The sequence below is a fragment of the Oncorhynchus masou genome, chromosome 28 (genome assembly GCF_036934945.1).
Source record: "Oncorhynchus masou masou isolate Uvic2021 chromosome 28, UVic_Omas_1.1, whole genome shotgun sequence".
NCBI classification, from domain to species: Eukaryota; Metazoa; Chordata; class Actinopteri; order Salmoniformes; family Salmonidae; genus Oncorhynchus; species Oncorhynchus masou.
In genome coordinates, this window is record NC_088239.1 from 76,468,518 (window position 1) to 76,493,504 (window position 24,987).

Below are 24,987 nucleotides of genomic sequence, written 5' to 3' on the forward strand. Positions count from 1 at the left end.
AATGCTTCTTGTGTCATCCACAGTTGCGAGACCTGGTCAGCATGTGCATCAAGCCCGACCCGGGCCAGCGCCCTGACATCGTGTTTGTTCTGCAGATCGCCAAACAGATGCAGCTGTGGACCTCCAGCACCTAAGCCCCCCCCCCCTCCACTTACCTCCGTGTGGACCCCCATCCTGACTGAACCATAGACCACCAGACCCACTGCCAACCTGCCTGGCTAGGACCAGGTTGTTTAGCTCGCGTCTCAGAATTCGAGGAACTGATGAAACGATTGAGAGACTGGCATGACTGGATTGACTTTTTCTTTATCTTCAAATGAGGACTTAGACTTAATGCTGCGCTCATGTTGCGTCGGAAACTCGGGACCTCCGTTTTAAGTGTAGAACTTCCTCCCAAGTGGGGAAATTCGGGATCCGACTCTTCTGCCTAAGTTAGCGAGTCACAAATTTCCGACATTATGTGAACGTGGTTTAAGTCCAGTTGTTTTTGTCCTCAATGACCTGGGGAGTCACTTCGTTCGGTGGTCATGGGGATTTCTGTTTTTAGACTGTTGCGGTGATTCCAGAGGACAGCATCTTGTCTGGCCTCTTCACTAACTGGAGAGATCTGTCTCACAATGATGTCACAGAGGGTTCTCATCAGCAAGGCAGGCCTTTTTTTTGACTCGGCAGGGGTTGCATTCCAAATAGATCCTGACTTTTTCAGGTAAAACGTATGAATTGAAGGCCTAAATATAAATCTCTTTCAGTGCTGTTTATTTTTCTGCCTTACACACATTTAGAAATAATTATTTTTTTAATGTTGCTTTAAATACCTCTGATCTGTATTTTGCATTCTTGTGTAGTGTCGTTTGTAATCCTAAGGCATTCAATTAAGTGGACTTTGTTTCATAATTAACCATAAGATACATGCAAAACATTTGAGTCAGCATTAGGTCCTCCCAGGTCATACCTCGTGAGTTTTCTGCAACACGAGACGCTTGCTACAACCACCAAGCAACACTGGTTTGAACTGGACTTCAGGACTTGATAACGTCTCCCTTTTCAAAGGACCTCAAATGGAATAATATAGAACATTGTCAAGGCTTAAGGCCTAGCTTTGTAAAACTTTAGACTAGGTTTTTCAACAACAAAGAAAGTTATTTGCAGGAAACTGCCTGGGTGATGGGTGTTATGCTGTTGCTTGACACCCATGCTATATTGTAATTGCGTGTATAGATCATAAATGCAAGTTGACTGTTCACTGATGACTTTGTTCAGAGAAGGATTTTAATTTGAGATGTACTGTGAAATGATTTACATTATGTAGAAACAGCGAGAAGAACAGTTACAATTGTGCTGTAGAAACATTTAGAAAATGTTTTTGCCTTGACAGCACTAAGCGGCAGATAGACGCTAGATAAAGAGGGCAAGTGATTGCTTCAAAGTTTAGAAGACTGCAAAAAACCTCAGTACTTACATTTTAGCAATTCTATTATATGTGCTTGTAAAATATCTAGAACTTTCAACGACTATTCTTTGTAATGATTTTTCACTCCAAAGTAGTGTGTCGGCTATGGTTTTATTTTGTAATTGTACTTTCCTGTGGGGATTTGACATGATTTTGTGGAATCACGTTCAAGTGTTTCCCATTTTGCATTTTGTAGTAGATAAAAGGTTTATAAAATATTAATTCTTATACTCTTACATTTTATCCAATTTCAATTCCTTTCTTACCCAAAGTGTGTTATAAGACAGTAAGTTGTATTTAACAACTATCAATGAATAACAGCCTACAATCTAAGTTTTTAAAATAAGGAATTTGATAAGACGACTTAATTTACAAGGATTAAGGAATATTGTGCTATATAGTGACTGGACAGCTATCAATCCTGGAACAGCACTGACTGATTGACCTGTGATCTTGAGATACTCACCAAAGAGACAGCCACCAGACCAACATCGTCGTCTGTAACGAGATGGTAGTTCACGCAGGGAGATCAATGAATTCACCAGCATACTAGCAAACATTCTGATAATTTATATTTCCCATTTAAAAAAATAAATAGATTCCCTAAAAACAGACCAACTTGTTCTCCATTGTTCCCTCTTCAAACATCAATAATTATAACAATTCACGTGTTTGTCAAACTGCCAGCTAGCTAAGCAATTACATACCATTTGAGATGGCATCGTCACAAAACACTTAGGAGACATTGAAGACTCAACGCAAACTTTATTTTAAACCATGGAAAAACATGCCATCTCCACTGAAGGAAGTAAAGGCGAATTTGGGAAGCAACAACAGGGAAAACAGAATGTTCCGATGAGGCTTCAAGAGGTATCCATAGTCTGAACCGTCTCCTCAACCACCTCCAGATCCAATTTGATCACGGACTTCGTCAGGACTCCGGTTGTTCCTTGCTTGTACTTGTAATTACCGGTTCTGATTGGAAAAATAAAAGGAATTAGATTCTATTTTTTTTTTTTTAATATATATAGACATTCAATACAGCATAAACTGGTCTGATGAGCCTCTGGGAGCTAGTTCTTGGATGTAAAATACAATGTAAAACACAAAAATGGCTTCCATGAGTCACGTGACTTGAGAATGCATTTCTCTCTTGCACTGCGCCACTGTGCTGTTTGGAGTTTACGACAAAAAAAAAACGTGCAACTTAGTTCTATGAAATTGAACAAGCAGCATAGGTCACGAGAAGCACAAACTTGCTGGGTTAAGTGGGTTAGTAGTCAAACCAGAGTATTCAGGTGGGTGAAACAAAATGCTATGGTTAAAGTCTAGAGCACTCCACACAGAACTAGGTATTTATTACTCACTGGTGGGGCAAGGCTTCATGCTCATACACACATCTTCAAACAGAACAGGCCAAAGGGATGGGTCATTCGCCGTGCCATTACAGATGATTCATTACCAACAATGCAACTCAACAATACATTCTTAACAAATTAAAAAAGGACACAAATAACTAGAACTCATTCAGAAATTGAATGATTAACAACGATGCACTGCTGTGGGGGAAAACATCCTCTGTCATGGGTGACTAAGGGTTTGGGAAGGAATAATACTCGAACCATGCAAAGGTTCTTGCACTCAATATGAACAAATTTGTGCCATTTGTTATTGTGCTTGTATTGACGAGGCAATCCAGTCAGCAAGCAACTGTTCTCCAGACTGAATGAGACTGCTGTGACCAAGTGGGGACCAATAACACTGATGGGACATGGGAACCACATTAAGGTGACAAGTGAAGGGACATGAGGACAAATAATTCATCAAAATATGGGGACTATTGAGGGGAGATTGTGGGGACTGTTTGTGGGTAGGTGGCCTTACCGGACACCCTTCTTGTTGGCCATGTCGTGAGGCCTCAGGTAGTCCACCCTGCCCTTGGTGATGACACACAGGTCAATATTGCTGCCGGAGCCAAGGTCGTTGAAGATGCCAGCCGCGATGGCATCCCGAACCAGCCGCTTGGCATCTTCCTCCTGAGGAGAGGAAAAACAATCATTATTGTAAACATGATCAATATCATCTCTTCATGTACTGAGTGAATTAATCCAATGCTTATTCCACTACTGCTCAGGATGGAGGGGTAGAGCAGCCCTACATATAAGCCTTCTGCACAGGTCACATGGTTGTGTCTGGATCAGGCTATAGCTGTGGCTTCTTATGGGGCGGCAGGGTAGCCTAGTGGTTAGAGCGTTGGACTAGTAACCGGAAGGTTGCGAGTTCAAACCCCCGAGCTGACAAGGTACAAATCTGCCGTTCTGCCCTTGAACAGGCAGTTAACCCACTGTTCCCAGGCCGTCATTGAAAATAAGAATTTGTTCTTAACTGACTTGCCTGGTTAAATAAAGGTAAAAAAAATAAATAAAAAAAACGACAACTCAAGCTGAGCAAGAAGTAGTGAGTGGGGATTCCCACCCATCTACAAACACCATGGGAAAAGCAAGGGCTCCCTCTATTGACAATGATCGCTAAGAGCAGTAGCGCCTTCCTGAAGTACTGTAGAGCTAGATGCTAATTTTCAAGCGCCCCCCCCATCCTCTCCAGGCCATGTGATAAATGCATCTGTCACATCACGCAAGATAAATGGTCCTCCTCAGCCAGAGCGTTTTAACACAATGGCTAACGGAGGAGACGTGCTTCCCGGTGAGCTCTACCAGGCTCCACAGTGGAGGCCATCGCCACCTCAGAGCTCTTCATCTAGTATCTGGGAGGAAGAGCGCTTCATAATTCACCTTGGCGTTTAATGGGGGGTGTGAGGAGTTGAGACACATTCTGACAAAGAATTGAAAAATAAATCAAATGAAAAAGACAAAATGCGGTGTCTCAGACTCATGGCCTTTCCTCTGTAGTCTGGGTGTTCAGCCCTGCTACAGGAACATTTAAAACCAGGTTGACTATGTTAAAGGTAGCTGATGTTGCAGGACGGAGTACCCCGTCACGGGACACGTACTAAGTTTAAAGACATCTGCTAAATAAGCATATTTAGCCGTTACTTAGTGACCGTGTATCAAACTCCACTAGTGTATTGTGCAGTCTGTCCAAAAGAACACCATGGTTACGACCCCACTCACAGAATTACAATTTCCACAGTTGTTCAATATATCTTAATTTCATTGTTGTTTTTACCCCCACTGGGATTTAATAAGGCTAACTTGGTTTTAAGTCTAACCCTGCAGAGAGATGACTACGGTAAACAACATGCCAAAATGTCTTCGTACCATTCCGACATCCTAAACAGGAAAATCGTTCCCGGTAGGGATGCATCTAATATCCACTAGCTTCACTGCCGCCGGCAACACTTTGCCCACAGCTTGTGTCTCATCTAGCATGGAAGAGATTGGTTTAGGTTTGCAGACAGCCAAGGGCCTAAAGTAGTTTGTTCTATCATGGAACAGACCGTTTTATTCAGGTAATATCAACCGACACAACGCAGAACACATCTGACTGGATGAGAAGAGATGAGTGGTGCACACACCCCTAGCTGTCTGCAAACCCCTAGCTGGAAACCTGAGCAGTCTAATTCTCTTGCGCAAACACACAAGATTAAGAAATATCCTCAGAGTGTGTTTGTCCTAATCCCCAGTGTGTGACACCACCAGCACAGTGCTAAGGTTAGCAGGGGCTGGGTCATGGTTCTCTAACCAGCAGTGGGCTGGGTGGCCTACTGGGACTTCATTACACGGACACCAGAAGACACCTGGTGTGTTTTTAAACAGCACCACTCAGAATAACACAAAACCCTCACAGTCCATGGTCGCTGGAGGAACAACACTAAAGTCAGGGTGTGTGGTACTGGTGTGGGTGAGAAAGAGACTGCTATGTTTCTACAAAGCGTCTGTGTGTCCACGGTTTCATCAATTATTCAGCATAGTCTGGCAGCTGCTGTGGTGCTGAGAGACACCCTAGTTCCTAAAATATGATTTATGATACAGGAGAGACAAAGACCAGGGGACGCAGCAGCTTTCAGAAATCTGCATTCTCAAAATGCAGTCCATCAAAAAACGCTGCGTCTTAAATCATTTCACCTGCGTTTTATATTGAAAGGTAGTTTTTTGTTGTTGATTCAAGTGGAGTGATCAGGGCCATGCAACTCTAGTTATCACAAAATACATTTAGCAGAAAAAAAATAGCATTGTTTTCATTAGAAGACAGAAGTGCAACACTATTTGGCTAGCAGCCACACAGTAAATCAGCTTACTATGAAAGTGCAAGTTATTTTTTGCAAAGACGATGCACGGCCGTCAGATATATTATGTTTACCATAGAAAGAATGTAGCCAGCTACATTTCCTAATGTTTTGCATGAAGTTAATACTGATTTACCTTGCTAAAACTACCCGAGAAAATTAATCACCGCGTCCTTCCTCTCTGCCATTGGTCAAAGCACTGCCTGCTTTTGATTGGTCTGAAGACGAGAAAAGATTTATCTGTGTGAAAAACACAGTAGCGTTCCAGTTCTTGACACAAACCGGTGCGCCTGGGACCTACTACTATACCCCGTTCAAAAGGCAAAGGCACTTAAGTGAAACATGCAAGACAAAATTTCTCTCAAGAGTTAAAAATCCTTCTTTAACTGGTCTCCTCCCTTTCATCTACAATGATTGAAATGGATTTAACAGGTGACCAATAAGGGATAACTTTCACCGGAGTCTCATGGAAAGCGCAGGTGTTCCTAATGTTTTGTAGACTCCCTGTATATTATCATTTCAGATTGTGAATGTGTGATATGGGGTTAGATACATACTTATTTTGACATTCTAAAAGAAAACCTTTTATAAACAATGCAACACTGCCATGCTGATCTGAGCCTTAGTGTCCGACTTTTGGCTGTCACAGATGCACCTCCAATTTCACGACCTCGTCTAGTCAGTTGCTTTAGATTCACCACTCAAACTCGTAGAATATCTGTAGAGTTTGTTTTTCAAACTGGTGTTATTTTATTTCAGTTTACCAAATAGTTTTTTCATTATTAGTTCTCTTTCACTATAATAACATTGATATCTACATTGCCATATACACATGACATAATTCAACATGGCTGCCAGCTCTGGGTTGGACTTAAAATATCATGGACCCTGACAAGAATATAAAATAGTCCATCTAGCTAAGTCAAATCAAGCATGTTTATTATGTACCGTATAGGAGACAATCCAAAAGATCCTACCTGTAAACTGAAAAGCCCAGTTTGAGAGACCCATCTCAAGTAAGACTCGAGTGAAATAAAAATGCACACTTTAGTGTGTAAACGCACACTTGAGACACATGTATTCCCCTGCAATCAGTGTGTGAACAACATAACTGCTGCCTCCTGCCCCACATTATAATACAGCCTCCCCACGGCACCAACACACACCATTTCAATATTTCATAACCATATTAAATATGCCACAGAAGACAGTGTTCAACATCTGTCGTCTTCAGGGTATTGGCGACTCCCGGGAACGGGGGGCAGGCTTGATCTCTAATTGGGCCACGTGCCAAATAAAAGCAGCAGTTTACTACACCGCTTTCCCATGGAGACCCCTTTACCAGACACCCCTTTACATATTGGTACGCAGCCGGTCCCCCCCCCGACTTCTTGTCATATTCCATTTGTAATAACTAGAAGTCGTGTTGTGTGTGGAGATGCAGGAAGTGGAGGTTGAGTGACAAGGGGAGGAAATGACAAGGCGTGTTCCAGCTGTCTGTTCTGGTTTAGAGCCATTTCAACTTGCTGATAATGAGGATAGAAAAGGAGGTCTGGGGTGGAGGGGGGGGGGGTCAAGAAAACAGCAGAATAAAAAAAATATCTGCAAGTCAGTCAGATGCTCTATACTGATCATCAAAATCTGGTTTAGCGACAAGTCAATAATACACGAGGTGACAACGGCAGTGTTTCTCCAAACACACAACGGAGCCCCTTCTGCCACAGTTAGAATAGTTAACGGAGAAACATGTTGGAGCAGGTCCCCAGATTAGCCCGTAACATCACACACCACTCACGTTTAAGATCACTAGGCTCAGAAAGAGATTTACAACAAAACACAGTTCATGACATCTCATGTCGAGAATAGATAAGCAGGGTTACTGTTTATTCTCCAGGAGAGAAAGAGTAGAGAAATATATATAAAAACACTGGGGAAGTATATAGGCCTAGAAGAGACTGACACTTTCACGCCGTCTCATAAACCCTCCTCAGTCCCACAGAGGAGCAGAGGGGCACTTCATAAATCAGACAGACTGGTGGAGTGTCACTCTGGCTATGGGTCATCCATCTTACTGGGCCCAGGGCCTGTACTCTACTGCTCTCTGGGGGGCCAGAGGAGGCGGCTTGAACAGAACTGAACCAGGCCGTGACAGGAAGGAACAGCACCTCAACCCCAGCCTGCTACGCAGGGTGGAGTAGGACAAGGGGGAAGAAATGTGAAGATGAAGAGCGCGATTGCTACAAGGGTTGAAGATGTGGGCCCAGTGTACTCCTTCACATCAGAGCACTTTTCTTGATGTATGTACATGCACTCAACTACAGTGCCTTGCAAAAGTACTCACCCCCCATGGGGTGAGTACGTTTTTCCTATTTTTTGTTGCATTACAACCTGTATTTTAAATGGATTTTTATTTGGATTTCATGTAATGGATATACACAAAATAATCCAAATTGGTGAAGCAAAAAAAAAAAAAAGTGCACGTGTCTGCTCAAACGGTCAGAAACAGACTCCATGAGGGTGGTATGAGGGCCCGACGTCCACAGGTGGGGGTTGTGCTTACAGCCCAACACCGTGCAGGACGTTTGGCATAGAGAACAACAAGATTGGCAAATTCGCCACTGAGCACGTGACAGACATGAGTCTGGAGACGCCCGTGGAGAACGTTCTGCTGCCTGCAACATCCTCCAGCATGACCGGTTTGGTGGTGGGTCAGTCATGGTGTGGGGTGGCATTTCTTTGGGGGGCCGCACTGTGCTCTGTGCCCTCCATGTGCTTGCCAGAGGTAGCTTGACTGCCATTAGGTACCGAGATGAGATCCTCAGACCCCTTGTGAGACCATATGCTGGTGCGGTTGGCCCTGTGTTCCTCCTAATGCAAGACAATGCTAGACCTCATGTGGCTGGAGTGTGTCAGCAGTTCCTGCGCAAGAGGAATGCATTGATGCTATGGACTGGCCCGCCCATTCCCCAGACCTGAATCCAATTGAGCACATCATGTCTCGCTCCATAGACCAGGTCTGGGAGGAGATCCCTCAGGAGACCATCCGCCACCTCATCAGGAGCATGCCCAGGCGTTGTAGGGAGGTCATACAGGCACATGGAGGCCACACACACTACTGAGCCTCATTTTGACTTGTTTTAAGGACATTACATCAAAGTTGGATCAGCCTGTAGTGTGGTTTTCCACTTTAATTTTGAGTGTCACTACTAATCCAGACCTCCATGGGTTGATAAATTTCCATTGATAATGTGTGATTTTTTGTCAGCACATTCAACTACGTAAATAAAAAAGTATTTAAAAAGAATATTTAATTCATTCAGATCTAGGATGTGTTCTTTTAGTGTTCCCTTTATTTTTTTTGAGCAGTGTATATCGATGGAATTAATCGAACAAAAGGACCATTTGTGATGTTTATGGGACATATTGGAGTGCCAACAAAAGAAGCTCGTCAAAGGTAAGGCATGAATTATACTTTGATATCTGCATTGTGTCGCGCCTGCAGGGTTGAAATATGCTCTCTCTCTCTTTGTTTACGGAGGTGCTATCCTCAGATAATAGCATCGTTTGCTTTCGCCGAAAAGCCTTTTTTGAAATCTGACATGTTGGCTGGATTCACAACAAGTGTAGCTTTAATTTGCTATCTTGCATGTGTGATTTAATGAAAGTTTGATTTCTATAGTAATTTATTTTAATTTGGCGCCCTGCTTTTTCCCTGGCTTTTGGCCAGGTGGGATGCTACCGTCCCACATAACCCAGAGAGGTTAAGCAAGGGGCACCATGAAGACCAAGGAGCTCTCCAAACAGGTCAGGGACAAAGTTGTGGAGAAGTACAGATCGGGATTCGATTGTAAAAAAATATCGGAAACTTTGAACATCCCATGGAGCACCATTAAATCCATTATTATAAAATGTAAAGAATTTGGCACCACAACAAACCTGCCAAGAGAGGGCCGCCCACCAAAACCCACAGGCAACAAAGAGACCAAAGATAACCCTGGAGGAGCTGCAAAGCTCCACAGCGGAGATGGGAGTATCTGTCCATAGGACCACTAAGTCATACACTCCACAGAGGTGGGCTTTATGGAAGAGTGGCCCAAAAAAGCCATTGCTTAAGCTAACACGTTTGGTGTTTGCCAATAGGCATGTGAAAGACTCCCCAAACATATGGAAGGTGGTACACCGGTCAGATGAGACTAAAATTGAGCTTTTTGGCCATCAAGGAAAATGCTGTCTGGCGCAAACCCAACACCTCTCATCACCCAGAAGACACCATCCCCACAGTGAAGCATGGTGGTGGCAGCATCATGCTGTTTTTCCCCCATTGGCAGGGACTGGGAAACTGGTCAGATTTGAAGGAATGATGGATGGCACTAAATACCGGGAAATTCTTGATGGAAACCTGTTTCAGTCTTCCAGAGAAAATCTGTGGTATGACTTAGATTGCTGTACACCAGCAGGAACCCATCCAACTTGAAGACGCTGGAGCAGTTTTGCCTTGAAGAATGGGCAAAAATCCCAGTGGCTAGATGTGCCAAGTTTAGAGAGATATCCCAAGAGACTTGCAGCTGTATTTGCTGCAGAAGGTGGCTCTACAATGTATTGACTTGGAGGGGGAATAGTTATGCACACTCAAGTTCTGTTTTCTTGTCATATTTCATGTTTGTATCACCCCCAAAAATAATTAGCATCTTCAAAGTTGTGTAAATCAAATGATAAATCACCCAAAAATATATTTTAATTCCAGGTTGTAAGCCAACAAAACAGGAAAAATGCCAAGGGAGGTGAATACTTTCGCAAGGCACTGTAGATGGCCACTGCCCCAATGATAGGCAGTCCATGACCCCAATCTCCACCCTCAATGAGAAACACCTGAACCCTTCAATAAGAACACTGCAACAAAAGCCTCCATATAAAACACTAGCACAAAACCCCGTTAATGCCTTTAATTCAGTAGAAGAAGTTGCTCCGTGACAGGCGTCTCCGGGGAATTCGCTACAGTATGTGCCAAGAGCAACAACCACAGCAGCCTTCCGCCGTCTTCAAATGGATGTCGATTACCAGCATGTTCACTCCATTGAAACGTTGCAGGTTGATGCACCTGAAAGCCCTACTTCAATGGAACGACAGAGACAAAAGGTTACGAAAAACAAAAAGGGGGGGCGCGCAACTCCACTCCTCCCTATCTTCTCACCCCCAATTACTGTTTTTCTATTATTGGTTCCCTCCATTATCCTGGCTCCAATTGTGCACTGGGACAGGTAGCTAGCTAACACCCGTTGAGGGAGTAGAGACCCCCGGGATGTCTGCTGCTCTGCTCTCTCCGGCCACACACACACGTGAAGCCAGGTTCTGAGTGTACGACGGTCTCCATTACTCAGGTTGCCATGAAATACAATAGCATTCTGATAACTTGTATAACTGCGCACACACGCACGCCTCCCTCCCCCCTACAACCCAACTGAAGATGTGCGAATAGCAAAAACGACTGTGGCATATTTCTGCTCCCTTGTTCAGCAAAGCCTTTGATGGCACTTAAAAAGAGGATAAAAAGTTCCTCTTTGGGTGAATCGGCAATGGAGAGGCAGAAATAGAGCCAGGATTTATATAGACACCAGCGTGGGAGGTAGGATAAAATATATTGTGTGTAGGGATGTGTTGGCGTGACACTATGTAGGGCTGGCACGGTAATTGTATAGTCATGAAAATAACCCTCATAACTAGGGTGAATACATCACAAACAACTGTCACCCAAAATTCCATGACCATCACAGCACTGTGTATGTAGCATAATTATTTGTGTGTGTGTGTGTTGATCAGTTTAACGGGAGTCCACTGAGAGGAGAACTGTGGCCCCATCTCCAACCACTAACACCCAGGGCCTTGCCGTGACCAAGCCATACAGCCAAACTGTACCATCTTGGAGGGAGAGTTAAATGCTGGAGTCCAACAGGACAAAATGGCTTAGATGTACAGTGCCTTGCGAAAGTATTCGGCCCCCTTGAACTTTGCGACCTTTTGCCACATTTCAGGCTTCAAACATAAAGATATAAAACTGTACTTTTTTGTGAAGAATCAACAACAAGTGGGACACAATCATGAAGTGGAACGACATTTATTGGATATTTCAAACCTTTTTAACAAATCAAAAACTGAAAAATTGGGCGTGCAAAATTATTCAGCCCCCTTAAGTTAATACTTTGTAGCGCCACCTTTTGCTGCGATTACAGCTGTAAGTCGCTTGAGCTGTATTGCAAGGAGGAATGGGAAAACATTTCAGTCTCTCGATGTGCAAAATTGATAGAGACATACCCCAAGCGACTTACAGCTGTAATCGCAGCAAAAGGTGGCGCTGCAAAGTATTAACTTAAGGGGGCTGAATAATTTTGCACGCCCAATTTTTCAGTTTTTGATTTGTTAAAAAGGTTTGAAATATCCAATAAATGTCGTTCCACTTCATGATTGTGTCCCACTTGTTGATTCTTCACAAAAAAAAATACAGTTTTATATCTTTATGTTTGAAGCCTGAAATGTGGCAAAAGGTTGCAAAGTTCAAGGGGGGCGAATACTTTCGCAAGGCACTGTATATGCTCATAACATGACTATCCATACCGTTGACCCAGGGCTTCGCCAAATCCAGAGGAGCTTCACAATGAGGTAAAGCAGGTGTATATTCTCTGCTGTCGTAAGCATAGTCGACTTGTTTCAAATTGCGGGTTTGTTTAGACTATTGTGGTTTAAAATATGTGCATGGCCATGTATTCCTCCATTTTGATACATGAAGATGATGCGTGGATGTACAAAATGGCGGATGGGCCAGGTCCAACTCACCTCCATGTCTTGCTTATAGCGGTCCTCAAACACAGCCATGGCAGCCAGAGATCCAGAACCTATGAGAGAACAGAGAAACACAAGAACTGCATGGTTAATGACTGTTGGGAGTGACCAGAATTAAACCATCGAATATTTTTATTTTTTTACCAGTGACCAAGACAAGACTACGGGTCAACTTACTAAGACATGGGCCGAATGGTTTACGACAGTCGCAGTGGAAAGTAAAATGTTGAGGACCATAAAGTTTGAAAAACACTACTTTCAAAAATGCTTACAAAGGTCCCTCCTGGTAACCATGACTGAATGTCTGGTTCAGGTTTCAGCTGACTGTTCATTTCCAACGCCCACTTCTTAAAGAAACACGATGTAACGACGCGCCTGGAGTCCATTTTCTAAAGCGCCTCAGATGTGGCGGGCAATTAGCTCGCTGAAGAAAGTGCTTAGCTGTGACAAAAGCAAGAAGCAGGAAGTTGAAGAATCCCTTTGTTTTGGTGGAGACTGGCCATTAGGACTTCTCTACAGCTGTGTCTCTTTTACAACAGAAGAGTCATTTTCTACCATACCTTCTCCCTTCTCTCCTTAACCCCACAGCATCCATCATGCCATCTTCCTCTCCGTGTGCGGCCGCTGTCTGGTGTTTTATAGCCAGGTTGCCAGGGGAGTCATTAAGGAGTTGCACTGGCTGAGTTTCATTGTGATTTGCCAGTACAGTAGAAGGTGAAGAGGAGAGTAAAAGGCCTGGAGACCATCTAAATGGTTCGATGGAGGTAATAGGTTGAACGATAGAGGTTAATAGGTTGACTTAGAACAAAATGTGTGAAAGCATGGCCGTTGGGCCAATGCCTCACCCAATGTTTATCTAAAGTCTAAACTCAACATTCAAGTTTTTTTAATGTGAGCCATAGTAAGCTCACACAGGCATTCTGGTCTCTAGCTATCCTGTCGAGTTTGCTATGGCACACCGGTTTGCAACAGCAAACACTAATTACAGTTTCTTATTGGACAAGTACCGATGGCACCTCCCTGTAACACTCCGGTTCAGAGTTTCCTTCCACTTCGTGCCTACTGAACATGGCTCTGGTTACACGGGCTCATCAGTCAGTCACCGGGCTCTCTGCTGGTTACCCGGGCTCATCAGTCAGTCAGTCAGTGGGCTCTCTGCTGGTTACCCGGGCTCAGTCAGTGGGCTCTCTGCTGGTTACCCGGGCTCAGTCAGTGGGCTCTCTGCTGGTTACCCGGGCTCAGTCACCGGGCTCTCTCTGGTTAGTCAGTGGGCTCTCTGCTGGTTACTCCTGGGGCTCATCTCAGTCAGTGGGCTCTCTACTGGTTACCCGGGCTCAGTCACCGGGCTCTCTGCTGGTTACCCGGGCTCAGTCAGTGGGCTCTCTGCTGGTTACCCGGGCTCAGTCAGTGGGCTCTCTGCTGGTTACCCGGGCTCATCAGTCAGTCAGTGGGCTCTCTACTGGTTACCCGGGCTCAGTCAGTGGGCTCTCTGCTGGTTACCCGGGCTCAGTCAGTGGGCTCTCTGCTGGTTACCCGGGCTCAGTCAGTCCGTCCCCGGGCTCTACTGGTTACGCTGGCTCATCAGTCACTGGGCTCTAAAATTGTATGGTGAGACTTCCACTACATGCACAATATTCAATTGACATTGGTGCCGGGGGGGAATGTGAGGAGGCCATTGATCATTTCTCATGCATGTTTCACTCTCTAGAAGGGGCAGACATGAGCTCCTGGTGGGACTCCCTAATATGAGGCCTCGCTCGCTGACATGCAACATACTGATACATGAATATGAATGAGCCGGGCCGGAGAGGGGGAACGAGACAAAAATATAGTAGAGGGAGAGAAGGTGGAGAAGGGGAGTGGGTTGGTATAAATGAGGGAGAAAAACAGGGGTTAAGAGGTTGATATTTATTGTATATAGAGTAGGAAGGGACAAAAGAACAAAAACATTTTTTTTTTTAAAGCTATTGATTAAATGAAAAAACAAATAGTAAAATAACAATATAAGGAGTGGGAGAAAAAGGAGACTTTCATATGTAGCTAGTCCCCCCAGTTTCTTACATTTTCATGGAAAGTCTGAGAAAGCAGACAATCTTGCAGCGTTGGCTGGAAAGGTGTAGTGAAAGAACCCCCATAGGTTCTTTGTCAGCGCAATAGCCTTTCAAGTGACGGCCTCACGCCTCCTGAGTAAACGCCGGGGAAAGCGATTCTCGGAGAGAGGCAGGAAGTGTGTGTGTAACCTCTTCCTTTCTCCCAATCCTCACATGCCTCCTTTTATTAGTGACTCGATTTAAAACAGGCTTCTATTATTCATGTGGCTGAATATTCAGCCAAATTTCCTCCACTTCCACGTAGCTCAGTAGAGAAATACCAGAGTCGAATATGAAGGAGATAAACTAGTTTAAAAATCACCACAAAACGAAGAAAAGCCAGTTTGTACAATGAAGCAACATTCTCCCAAACGAGTAAAGAAAAAGCTATTTGTAGTAGGCTTGGGCGGTAAATACTGTGTATAAATAGACATGGTTTTTCAATAAAGTCAAACCTATTTCTTTGACGTTTTTCAATACATTTTAATATTTGTAGCTACTTTTAAGTAAATACCTGCAGTCAACTTGTGCAATAGATTAGGACATAAAGCAGCTTGCGTTCTTCATTTCACCTGCCACATTATTTTACATTATGAAGCTTACCGTAGTTCCCCAGAACAGTTGAGCCAGTCAAGTGTTTGTAAAGAGCACAACTGGAGAAAGTGGGAGCAGGTGAGTCCAGCTGTGTATTGACAGGGGTCGCGTTTTATATTGAAAGTCTGTTGGTTTTTTGTTTCAGGTAATCAGGGATGTGCAACTAGTTTTCCTTCCCCGAAAATACATTAGTACCACACATTAGGCAGAAAATAGCTTCATTTATCAGATGACAACAGAAGTGCAATGCTATTTGGCTGGCAGCCACATAGGTAAGCTAAATGAGCTTAATGAAAAAGCATAGTATTTTCCGCAAAAACTATGCATGGCCATCATATTTCAGTTTATAATAGAAAGTAGCCAGTTACACTTCCCAATGTATTTCTTAAAGTTAATCTTGCATTTTAGAGGGAAAAAAACTACAAATAGGCTGGCTACACCGAGAAATATGCCAGAGAAAAGTTGGTACACATCAGTCACAGCGTTGATAGAATGCCCGTTTGTGAATTCTCATCCGAGTGGAAAAGTGCAAAAGAAACTAAATTAGTCGGACACCTGCTCATCGAACATCTCATTCCAAAATCATGGGCATTAATATGGAATTGGTCTTCCCTTTGCTGCTGCAACAGCCACCACTCTTCTGGGAAGGCTTTCCACTAGATGTTGGAACATTGCTGCAGGGACTTGCTTCCACAAGAGCATTAGTGAGGTTGGGCACTGACGTTGGGCGATTAGGCCTAGCTTGCAGTCGCCGTTCCAATTCATCCCAAAGGTGTCTGATGGGGTTGAGGTCAGGGCTCTGAAGGCCAGGTAAGTTCTTCCACACCGATCTCAACAAACCCTGTCTGTATGGACCTCGCTTTGTGCACGGGGGCATTATCATGCTGAAACAGGAAAGGGCCTTCCCCAAATTGTTGCCACAAAGTTGGAATCACAGAATCGTCTAGAATGTCATTGTATGCTGTAGTGTTAAGATTTCCTTTACTGGAACTAAGGGGCCTAGCCCCAAATATGAAAAACAGCCTCAGACTGTTATTCCTCCCACACAAAACTTTGGTGCTACGCATTCAGGTAGGTAGTGTTCTCCTGGCATCTGCCAAACCCAGATTCGTCCGTCGGACTCCAAGATGGTGAAGCGTGATTCATCACTCCAGAGAACGTGTTTCCACTCCTCCATAGTCCAATGGCGACGAGCTTTATACCACTTCAGCCGATGCTTGGTATCGAGCATGGTGATCTCAGGCTTGGGTGCGGCTGCTCAGCCATAGTAACACATTTCTTGAAGCTCCAGAACTAAGAGTTCTTGTGCTGACATTGCTTCCAGAGGCAGTTTGGAACTCAGTAGTGAGTGTTGCAACAGAGGACAGAGGATTTGTAAGTGCTGCACACTTCAGTACTCGGCAGTCCGCTTCTATGAGCTTGGGTGGCCTACCACTTCAAGGCTGAGCAGTTGTTGCACCTAGACTTTCCCACTTCACAATACCAGCACTTAAAAAGTTGACCGGCACAGCTTTAGCAGGGCAACGTTTTTACAAACTGACTTGCAGTGTTTCTCATATGCGTTTTATCTTTTTTCCCCCTGCATGTAAATTTAAGAATTCTGCGCTAACTACCAAGGTAAACTCAGGGGGCACGTTAACTAAGTAAATGGCTGAATTAATAAGGTGACGGGGCATCATATTGTGTTGGCTTTCTGCCGTGTTTGAGAAGTCAAAGCCTCTTGGATGAGTTCTGTACAGCTGCCACCTTTTGATTTCCTTGTGTTTTTCCTCCTTTCCATTCTCAGCCTGTCTGCTCCTCCCCCATCTTCTCCAAACAGAGCAGACAGGCCCATTGCCCTGGTGAGTCCAGACTCCACACAAACAGTGTGAACACATACTGCTCCAGAGCCAGTACTCTTCATTTGCACAAAGTCTCTCATTCACATTCGCTTGTAAAATGGCCAAACTCACCAAAAATGACATTTGGTAGCACCTACCTATATATGTATAACGTTATGAGCTGGACTGCCTGTCTATGCAATAATTCTCTCTCATTTGCGCTCGTTAGCTAGGAGCCGCCATGGAAATTCTCTATTATTAGCTCAATTTGTTTTTGCATTCTGGTAATAGATGCCCAATGGGCTTTTTCATTTTTTTTGGTGCCACTTTGTGTACTAAGCTGCTAATACAGTAAATCCCAGGATGAGAGATATGAAAATACAGATACTTCCCATCCCTAATATGTAGACTAAGATAGATTTCTTTCGCTTATAGGCCACATTTCATAACATATTCAGGGAGGAAACCTTTGAGAGCAACAATTAACACTTGAAGCGGCCTAAACAATTAAAATTCTTGGGGCGGTTGTCTTACCCAGCAAACATAATGAATACGAGGTTTAGCTGAGCTTTGGAGTAAAGATGCCGCCCACAGCAGAATTGAATAAGCATCAACCGGACGTGGGGATAGGGTTGGGGCACCAGGTGTTTGGTGAAAGGGGGGGACTGTCCTCATATACCTGCAATGGAATGAGGGGTACCCGTGGGAACTGACCAGGGTCCTTCATTTCAACACACACAGCTGTTCTTAAAAAAGAGCTCTGTATGTATTTTGCAGAATGGCTCCTCTTGTTGACTTTCCCCATTTTCATTCAACTGAAAGAGGTAAAGCTGAATGGAGCCAGAAAAGCTGGACCAGGGTAGACTGACGTGAGTAGGAAGTTTGTAGATGTGCGTGGATGGGATCCCTGCTTGGTCTTGCGATAGAAATGAGGTCTGTGCTCGTGGCGGTCTCGACAAATCTGCCTGGCCTACCAAACTCACATTCTCTCTCTGAAGTGACTTGACAATACACTCATCTGACAGGATTGAGCACATCTGTAGATTGTAATGTGGTTTAACTGTGAATAACAGCTTCAGAAAAAGTTGAATGCAAACAGCAGCAGCCTCTAGTGGAGCATGGCAGTATTAAAGACAAAGAACAAAAAAAGGGGAAGTAGTTAGCTGGTAAACTCACCCATAGTGACATAAGGAAGCTTGTCAGTGGAGCCGTGGGGGTAGATGCTGTAGAGATGGGGCCCGTTGCAGTCCACTCCACCCAGCACCAGGGCAGCGCCAATGTGACCCTGGTATCTGAGAACGCAACAAACTATTCCTTCTTTTCTATTGACTACTTTTCACAACATAGACACCCAGCATTACTCTACATCAGGGCTGTCAAACTAATTCCATGGAGGGCCAAATGTCTGCTGTTTTCCCCCCCTTTCAATTAAGATCTAGACAAACAGGTGAGGGGGGTCCCTTACTAATCAGTGACCTTAATTCATCAATCAAGTACTAGGGAGGAGCAAAAGTCCACAAACACTCGGGGGGGGGGGGCTGGATAGGTGGCATACCTAAAGAGCATCTGCTTGAGCATGCGGTTGGCAGTGGCCACGCGGGGCAGCCGGCTCGTAGAGAGGGAGTGCAGCTCCAGGTTAGAGGAGATGATCTGGGTGGTCATCTCAGTGTCTGCTGCCGTACCCGCTCCACAGCAACTGGATGAAATGGAGGTCAGGATTATGGGAGTTGACGTGCACTTATGAAACCACACTTGAAATAAATGTTGATTTTAAATCACGTGATGCCTCTGATGTATACTAAAGTCTAAAATGGCAGGACATGTTCCAACCAGTGTTCACTGAAGCACCGAGATAAACAATAGACATGTTAGGTCATTCACCCTAGGGCTGGCGGTATACCTTATTTAAGCAATAAGGCACGAGTGGGTATGGTATATGGCCAATATACCACAGCTACAGTCTGTTCTTATGCACAACGCACCGCGGAGTGCCTAGACACAGCCCTTAGCCATGGTATATTGGTCATTTATCACAAACCCCCGAGGTGCCTTATTTCTATTATAAACTGTTTACCAACAATTAGAGCAGCTTATAATTGACTATATACACACCGGTATTGATGCACGGACTGGTTTGGGTTTTTACTTTACCTTCTATAACAGTATTTTATTGTTTGGCTTGTCAAATGTGATACGCATCTCTAGCTCGTGTAATGTCCATTTTTACAGTTTACGCCCGTTTGTTACTGGAGTCATCTTTCTCCATCTCCTCTTGCTGCATGCCGCTTACCACACCAAGCCCGGCCCGTCACTCAAGGAGAGAGCAGTTGCTCGATCAGAATCAAGAACACTTTCTTGCCGTTCACTCTGCATGATCAGATGGACGCAACAAGATGTTGGTGACATACTGCTTTCCACTGTCTGCTAGTTTGTCTTTCCATAGCAAGTTGCTGCCAAAATAAATTGTGTTAGAAACTAATGCTAATCGCTAGTTAGCTGGCTAGCTAGCTTGCTAAAAGTACTAAGAGTCAGAGCAAACCTTGCTAGCTAATACAGCCTGGTACCAGTGCTGGGGTAGGGCTAGATAAGATACTGTTGCACAAATATGCTTATTAGAGGAATAGGCGAAGTATGAGTATGTTAGCTTGCTAGCTACATGAGGGAGGAAAACATGTAATAGGGCCACCTGGAAACACTGACCAACACTTTGGTTCCTAACCTGTCAATAATTCCTCCCTGGCTTACTGGATCCATTTGTTGTCAAACAATGTATTCAAGGTGCTGCCAACAATATTCCAACTATCAAATTAGAATAATTATTTTATTTCCATGATTCCAACAGTTAACTAGGCCTAGATGTTTGTACATATAATGCAGCCATGTGTAGCAGTGTGGAAATTATAATAAAAAGTGCAGAAAGTGATGAAAATGCAGACAATTTTGTTTGGAGGTGGATTGAAACAGTATAAAACTACCAGAATGGAGAAAACTCCATTGAAATAACTTGTAATTGATCTGTTGCCACACTGGGGTCTAAATGTGCTTTATGAACTACTCAAATCAAATTTTATTTGTCACATACACATGGTTAGCAGATTTTAACGCAAGTGTAGCGAAATGCTTGTGGTTCTAGTTCCGACAATGCAGTAATAACCAACGAGTAATCTAACAATTCCAAAATGACTACCTTATACACACACACACACACAAGTGTAAAGGGATAAAGAACATGTACATAAAGATATGAATGAGTGATGGTACAGAACGGCATAGGCAAGATGCAGTAGATGGTATCGCGTACAGTATATACATATGAGATGAGTAATGTAGGGTATGTAAACAGTGGCATAGTTTAAAGTGGCTCGTGATACATGTATTACATAAAGATGCAGTAGATTATATAGGGTACAGTATATACATATGAGATGAGTAATGTAGGGTATGTAAACATTAAGTGGCATTGTTTAAAGTGGCTAGTGATACATTTTTACATCAATTTTCATCAATTTCCATTATTAAAGTGGCTGGAGTTGAGTTAGTAAGTTGGCAGCAGCCACTCAATGTTAGTGAATGCTGTTTAACAGTCTGATGGCCTTGAGATAGAAGCTGTTTTTCAGTCTCGCGGTCCCTGCTTTGATGCACCTGTACTGAACTCGCCTTCTGGATGATAGCGGGGTGAACAGGCAGTGGCTCGGGTGGTTGTTGTCCTTGATGATCTTTATGGCCTTCCTGTGACATCGGGTGGTGTAGGTGTCCTGGAGGGCAGGTAGTTTGCCCCCGATGATGCGTTGTGTAGACCTCACTACCCTCTGGAGATGGCGGAGCAATTGCCGTACCAGGCGGCGATACAGCCCGACAGGTTGCTCTCAATTGTGCATCTGTAGAAGTTTGTGAGTGCTTTTGGTGACAAGCCCAAATTTCTTCAGCCTCCTGAGGTTGAAGAGGCGCTGCTGCGCCTTCTTCACGACTGTCTGTGTGGGTAGGCCAATTCAGTTTGTCCGGGATGTGTACACCGAGGAACTTAAAACCTACTACCCTCTGCACTACTGTCCCGTTGATGTGGATAGGGGGTGCTCCCTCTGCTGTTTCCTGAAGTCCACAATCATCTCCTTTGTTTTGTTGACGTTGAGTGTGAGGTTATTTTCCTGACACCACACTCCGAGGGCCCTCACCTCCTCCCTGTTAGGCCATCTAGTCATTGTTGGTAATCAAGCCTACCACTGTGGTGTCGTCTGCAAACTTGATGATTGAGTTGGAGGCGTGCATGGCCACACAGTAGTGGGTGAACAGGGAGTACAGGAGAGGGCTCAGAACGCCCCGTGAGGCCCCAGTGTTGAGGATCAGCGGGGTGGAGATGTTGTTACCTACCCTCACCACCTGGGGGCGGTCCGTCAGGAAGTCCAGTACCCAGTTGCATAGGGCAGTGTCGAGAGCCAGGGTCTCGAACTTGATGACGAGTTTGGAGGGTACTATGGTGTTAAATGCTGAGCTGTAGTCGATGAACAGCATTCTCACATAGGTATTCCTCTTGTCCAGAAGGGTTAGGGCAGTGAGCAGTGTGGTTGCGATTGTGTCGTCTGTGGATCTATTTGGGCAGTAAGCAAATTGGAGTGGGTCTAGGGTGTCAGGTAGGGTGGAAGTGAAATAGTCCTTGACTAGTCTCTCAAAGCACTTCATGATGACGGAAGTGAGTGCTACGGGGCGGTAGTCATTTAGCTCAGTTACCTTAGCTTTCTTGGGTACAGGGACAATGGTGACCCTCTTGAAGCATGTAGGAAGAGCAGACTGGGATAAGGATTTGATTGGATATGTCCGCAAACACACCAGCCAGCTGGTCTGCGCATGCTCCGAGGACGCGGCTGGGGATGCTGTCTGGGCCTGCAGCCTTGCGAGGGTTAACACGTTTAAATGTTTTACTCACGGCGGCTGCAATGAAGGAGAGTCCGCAGGTTTTGGTTGCGGGCCGTGTCAGTGGCACTGTATTGTCCTCAAAGCGGGCAAAAAAGTTATTTAGTCTGTCTGGGAGCAAGACATCCTGGTCCGCGATGGGGCTGGTTTTCTTTTTGTAATCCGTGATTGACTGTAGACCCTACCACATACCTCTTGTGTCTGAGCCGTTGAATTGCGACTCTACTTTGTCTCTATACTGACACTTAGCTTGTTTGATTGCCTTGCGGAGGGAAAAGCTACACTGTTCGTATTCAGTCATGTTTCTGGTCACCTTGCCTTGGTTAAAAGCAGTGGTTTACACTTTGAGTTTCGAATGCTGCCATCAATCCACGGTTTCTGGTTTGGGAATGTTTTAATCATTGCTATGGGTACGACGTCATCAATGCACCTCCTAATGAACTCGCTCACCGAATCAGCGCATTCGTCAATGTTGTTGTTGGACGCAATGCGGAACATATCCCAATCCACGTGATCGAAGCAGCCTTGAAGAGTGGAATAAGATTGGTCGATCCGGGGTTGAACAGATCTGAGCATGGGAGCTTCTTGTTTTAGTTTCTGTCTGTAGGCTGGGAGCATCAAAATGGAGTCGTGGTCAGCTTTTCCGAAAGGAGGGCCTAATATGCGTCGCGGAAGTTAGAATAACAATGATCCAGGATTTTACCAGCCTGGTTGCGCAATCGATATGCTGCTACAATTTAGGGAGTCTTGTTGTCAGATTAGCCTTGTTAAAATCCTCAGCTACAATGAATGCAGCCTCAGGATACTCAAACCACATTTAGAACTAGTATTATTCAAAAACATAACTGTAAAATACCATAAATTATGTGAAAAATACCATATATTATATTTTAGCCATATCACCCAGCCCTAAATCACACAACTAATATTAAAACAGAAAACTAACATTGGACAAGGGGTCACTTACTAGATGTTTGGGGAGATGTAGTGAATCTTGGAGCAATTCTTATCTGCCACAATCATGCCCTCTGTGGCCCTGGTGTCAGCACCAAGAACTATCCCATCCTACAGGGAGAAATAAATAAAAAACAAGAAGTACACATATCTCATTTTTAAAGAGTGATTGTAGGCATATTGCATGCATTTCTTGCTCAATGTTTGATAGCTCTTGAGTCAAAATGTGGAGTTTTATACATTAAATCAAACTTAACCACATACAGGATAAAGGAAGGAATGGTGGAATTATAGAGCGCTCAGTCTGAATTTAGGCTACTTCAGGAAAACACAGCAGCATGTATTATCATCAGTACATTTGTAGTGTTATCTTCATCACTATGGTAGAGGTGAAATAAATATGTAAACAAAGTTATCCTTACCTTAAAAACAACCCCACAGATTGTGGTGCCTGTTTTCCGGGCAGATGGTATGTTGCATCCCAATTTGGTAACTTCAGCTTCCAAGACTGCATTCCTAAAACAACAGAAACATGGTCAGAAATTGTGCATGCTAGACAGTCATCGACACGTGACTTCAGAACTACATGGGCCCTTGACTATGCTTGTAAAATTTAATACGAATGTGTTGGTAGGCCAATGCAATATCAAATGTAGGTAATCAAATATATGCTACACCCATTGCACACAACAATATTTGATAACGATCCGGCCAGGTAAATTGATAGGTCTCAAACTAAAATCTGCTGTATCATCGGCGGGCAGCGATGCGGGTTGAGCGCAAGCCAATGGGAAATGAGATGGATGTCAAACTTGACACTAAAAATGTGACAAGTCAATATGTATTTGATTTTAGAAATTCAACACGGTTGTGACTAAACAACTTGTAGCTAGCCAGCAAGTCGGCTACCTTAGCCAACTAACTACGGTATGCATCGTTTTCCGTTAGCCGGCTATTACGGACTGGCTACTATTGGCCCTATAGCTAGGCTAGCTAATACTCAAACTGTAGCTAACTTTTACTTCTGAGAGTTTGAAACTGAGTATTCATCACCACGTGTAAATTGTCGCAGCCTTCGAAATAATTTTGTAAAATCCCCCCCCATTCTTTCATTCATCACATAACTCAAGAAAAACAGCGTTGAGAAATGTCTGAGTCATTCGAGGAGGCCGTGAAGAGAATGGAGCGGCCCGAAATCAAATAACTCAACACAGAGAATACATTTCTAAATAATTTCTAAATATAAAAGTCACTAAACACGTGGACATGCACCGCTCTTTTTGAAATCTCACTGAATCCTTACCTCTTGCAATTTTCGAAACTGAAACCTCCAAGCTGCGGCTGGCACACTGACAGAGTCGCCATTTTCCTGTACTGAATTCCAGCTTCCGGGAAGCGAGGCTCACTAAAAGCTGTAACTTCTCCCTGGGTTACACTGATTGTCCTCCGGAATAACTGAATGAAATTAAGTTACGACAAATTATAGGTCCTTGTGACAAGTGGTTCAAATTTCTTCCTTGCATATCTCCTCTTATTTTTAATATGGGTGCTGTAAAATATACATTTCTTTAAAAACATGTGAAGAGTGAGGCTAAGGGACAACGAAAAGCTATCAGAATCAGGTAGGCCTATCAAATTGTCTGAATAATGTCAAGGAGTCTACCCATTCAGCAGTACATAGCCCTAAATGAGATTCCTTACCCATAAATAAGGAGCATTTAGGTGCGTTTACATTTTACCACTGGAGGTCAGTAGGTCCAAAGAATTGAACATAGCCCCGTTCCAACAGGAAACAACAGCCTAATAGTGGATTGTTTGAGTGACCGCCACCCACACAGCCCACTGTCTCCCACCAGAGTGTCTATGCTGCCCCTTGTTCTCATCAAATCTAGGGTCAGTGTTGTGTGTCATGAAAGCACACTGCTCTTTGAACCAATCACTGCTGTCTTTATTGGTTATTAACAGGACCAGTTACAAGAGTTCCGAGCTATGGCATAAAATGCACCAATCATGTGTCAAGAGAACACAGAGCCTTGGTTATAAACCAAGACCATTTTAAAGACTAGAGCCACAAAAGTTAAACACACTCAC

The 24,987-nt window shown here is 44.0% G+C and overlaps 2 protein-coding genes across 5 annotated transcripts in view; one reads left to right on the forward strand and one right to left on the reverse strand.

Moving 5' to 3' along the window:
* The window catches only part of nek6 (NIMA-related kinase 6), an 85,557-nt gene extending 83,871 nt beyond the window's left edge, over window positions 1-1,686 (forward strand). For all 4 annotated transcript variants that reach the window (XM_064943401.1, XM_064943399.1, XM_064943400.1 and 1 more), the window contains one exon: window positions 24-1,686. In XM_064943401.1, the coding sequence (XP_064799473.1) occupies window positions 24-134 (111 nt within the window). In that variant the 3' untranslated portion in view covers window positions 135-1,686. The remainder of the gene's footprint in view (window positions 1-23) is intronic.
* A 509-nt stretch (window positions 1,687-2,195) lies between these two features.
* On the reverse strand, window positions 2,196-24,307 carry psmb7 (proteasome 20S subunit beta 7). The gene is made up of 8 exons (XM_064943403.1): window positions 24,200-24,307; window positions 23,319-23,412; window positions 22,910-23,007; window positions 18,590-18,730; window positions 18,211-18,326; window positions 12,525-12,583; window positions 3,335-3,486; window positions 2,196-2,425 (listed from the first exon to the last, which is right to left on the reverse strand). The coding sequence occupies exons 1-8, from the start codon at window positions 24,259-24,261 to the stop codon at window positions 2,314-2,316; spliced, it is 834 nt and encodes a 277-aa protein (XP_064799475.1). The 5' UTR covers window positions 24,262-24,307; the 3' UTR covers window positions 2,196-2,313.
* Window positions 24,308-24,987: the final 680 nt, after the last annotated feature.

What these genes read in the sequence shown, in the direction of transcription:
- psmb7 (XM_064943403.1), bottom strand. Translation starts at nt 24,261, where the DNA reads ATGGCGACTCTGTCAGTGTGCCAGCCGCAGCTTGGAGGTTTCAGTTTC. An exon ending in TCTGTGGGGTTGTTTTTAAG is followed by an intron (nt 23,008 to 23,318) that starts GTAAGGATAACT and finishes TTCTCCCTGTAG; the next exon opens with GATGGGATAGTTCTTGGTGC. An exon ending in GCTTCCTTATGTCACTATGG is followed by an intron (nt 12,584 to 18,210) that starts GTGAGTTTACCA and finishes GTTCTCTCATAG; the next exon opens with GTTCTGGATCTCTGGCTGCC.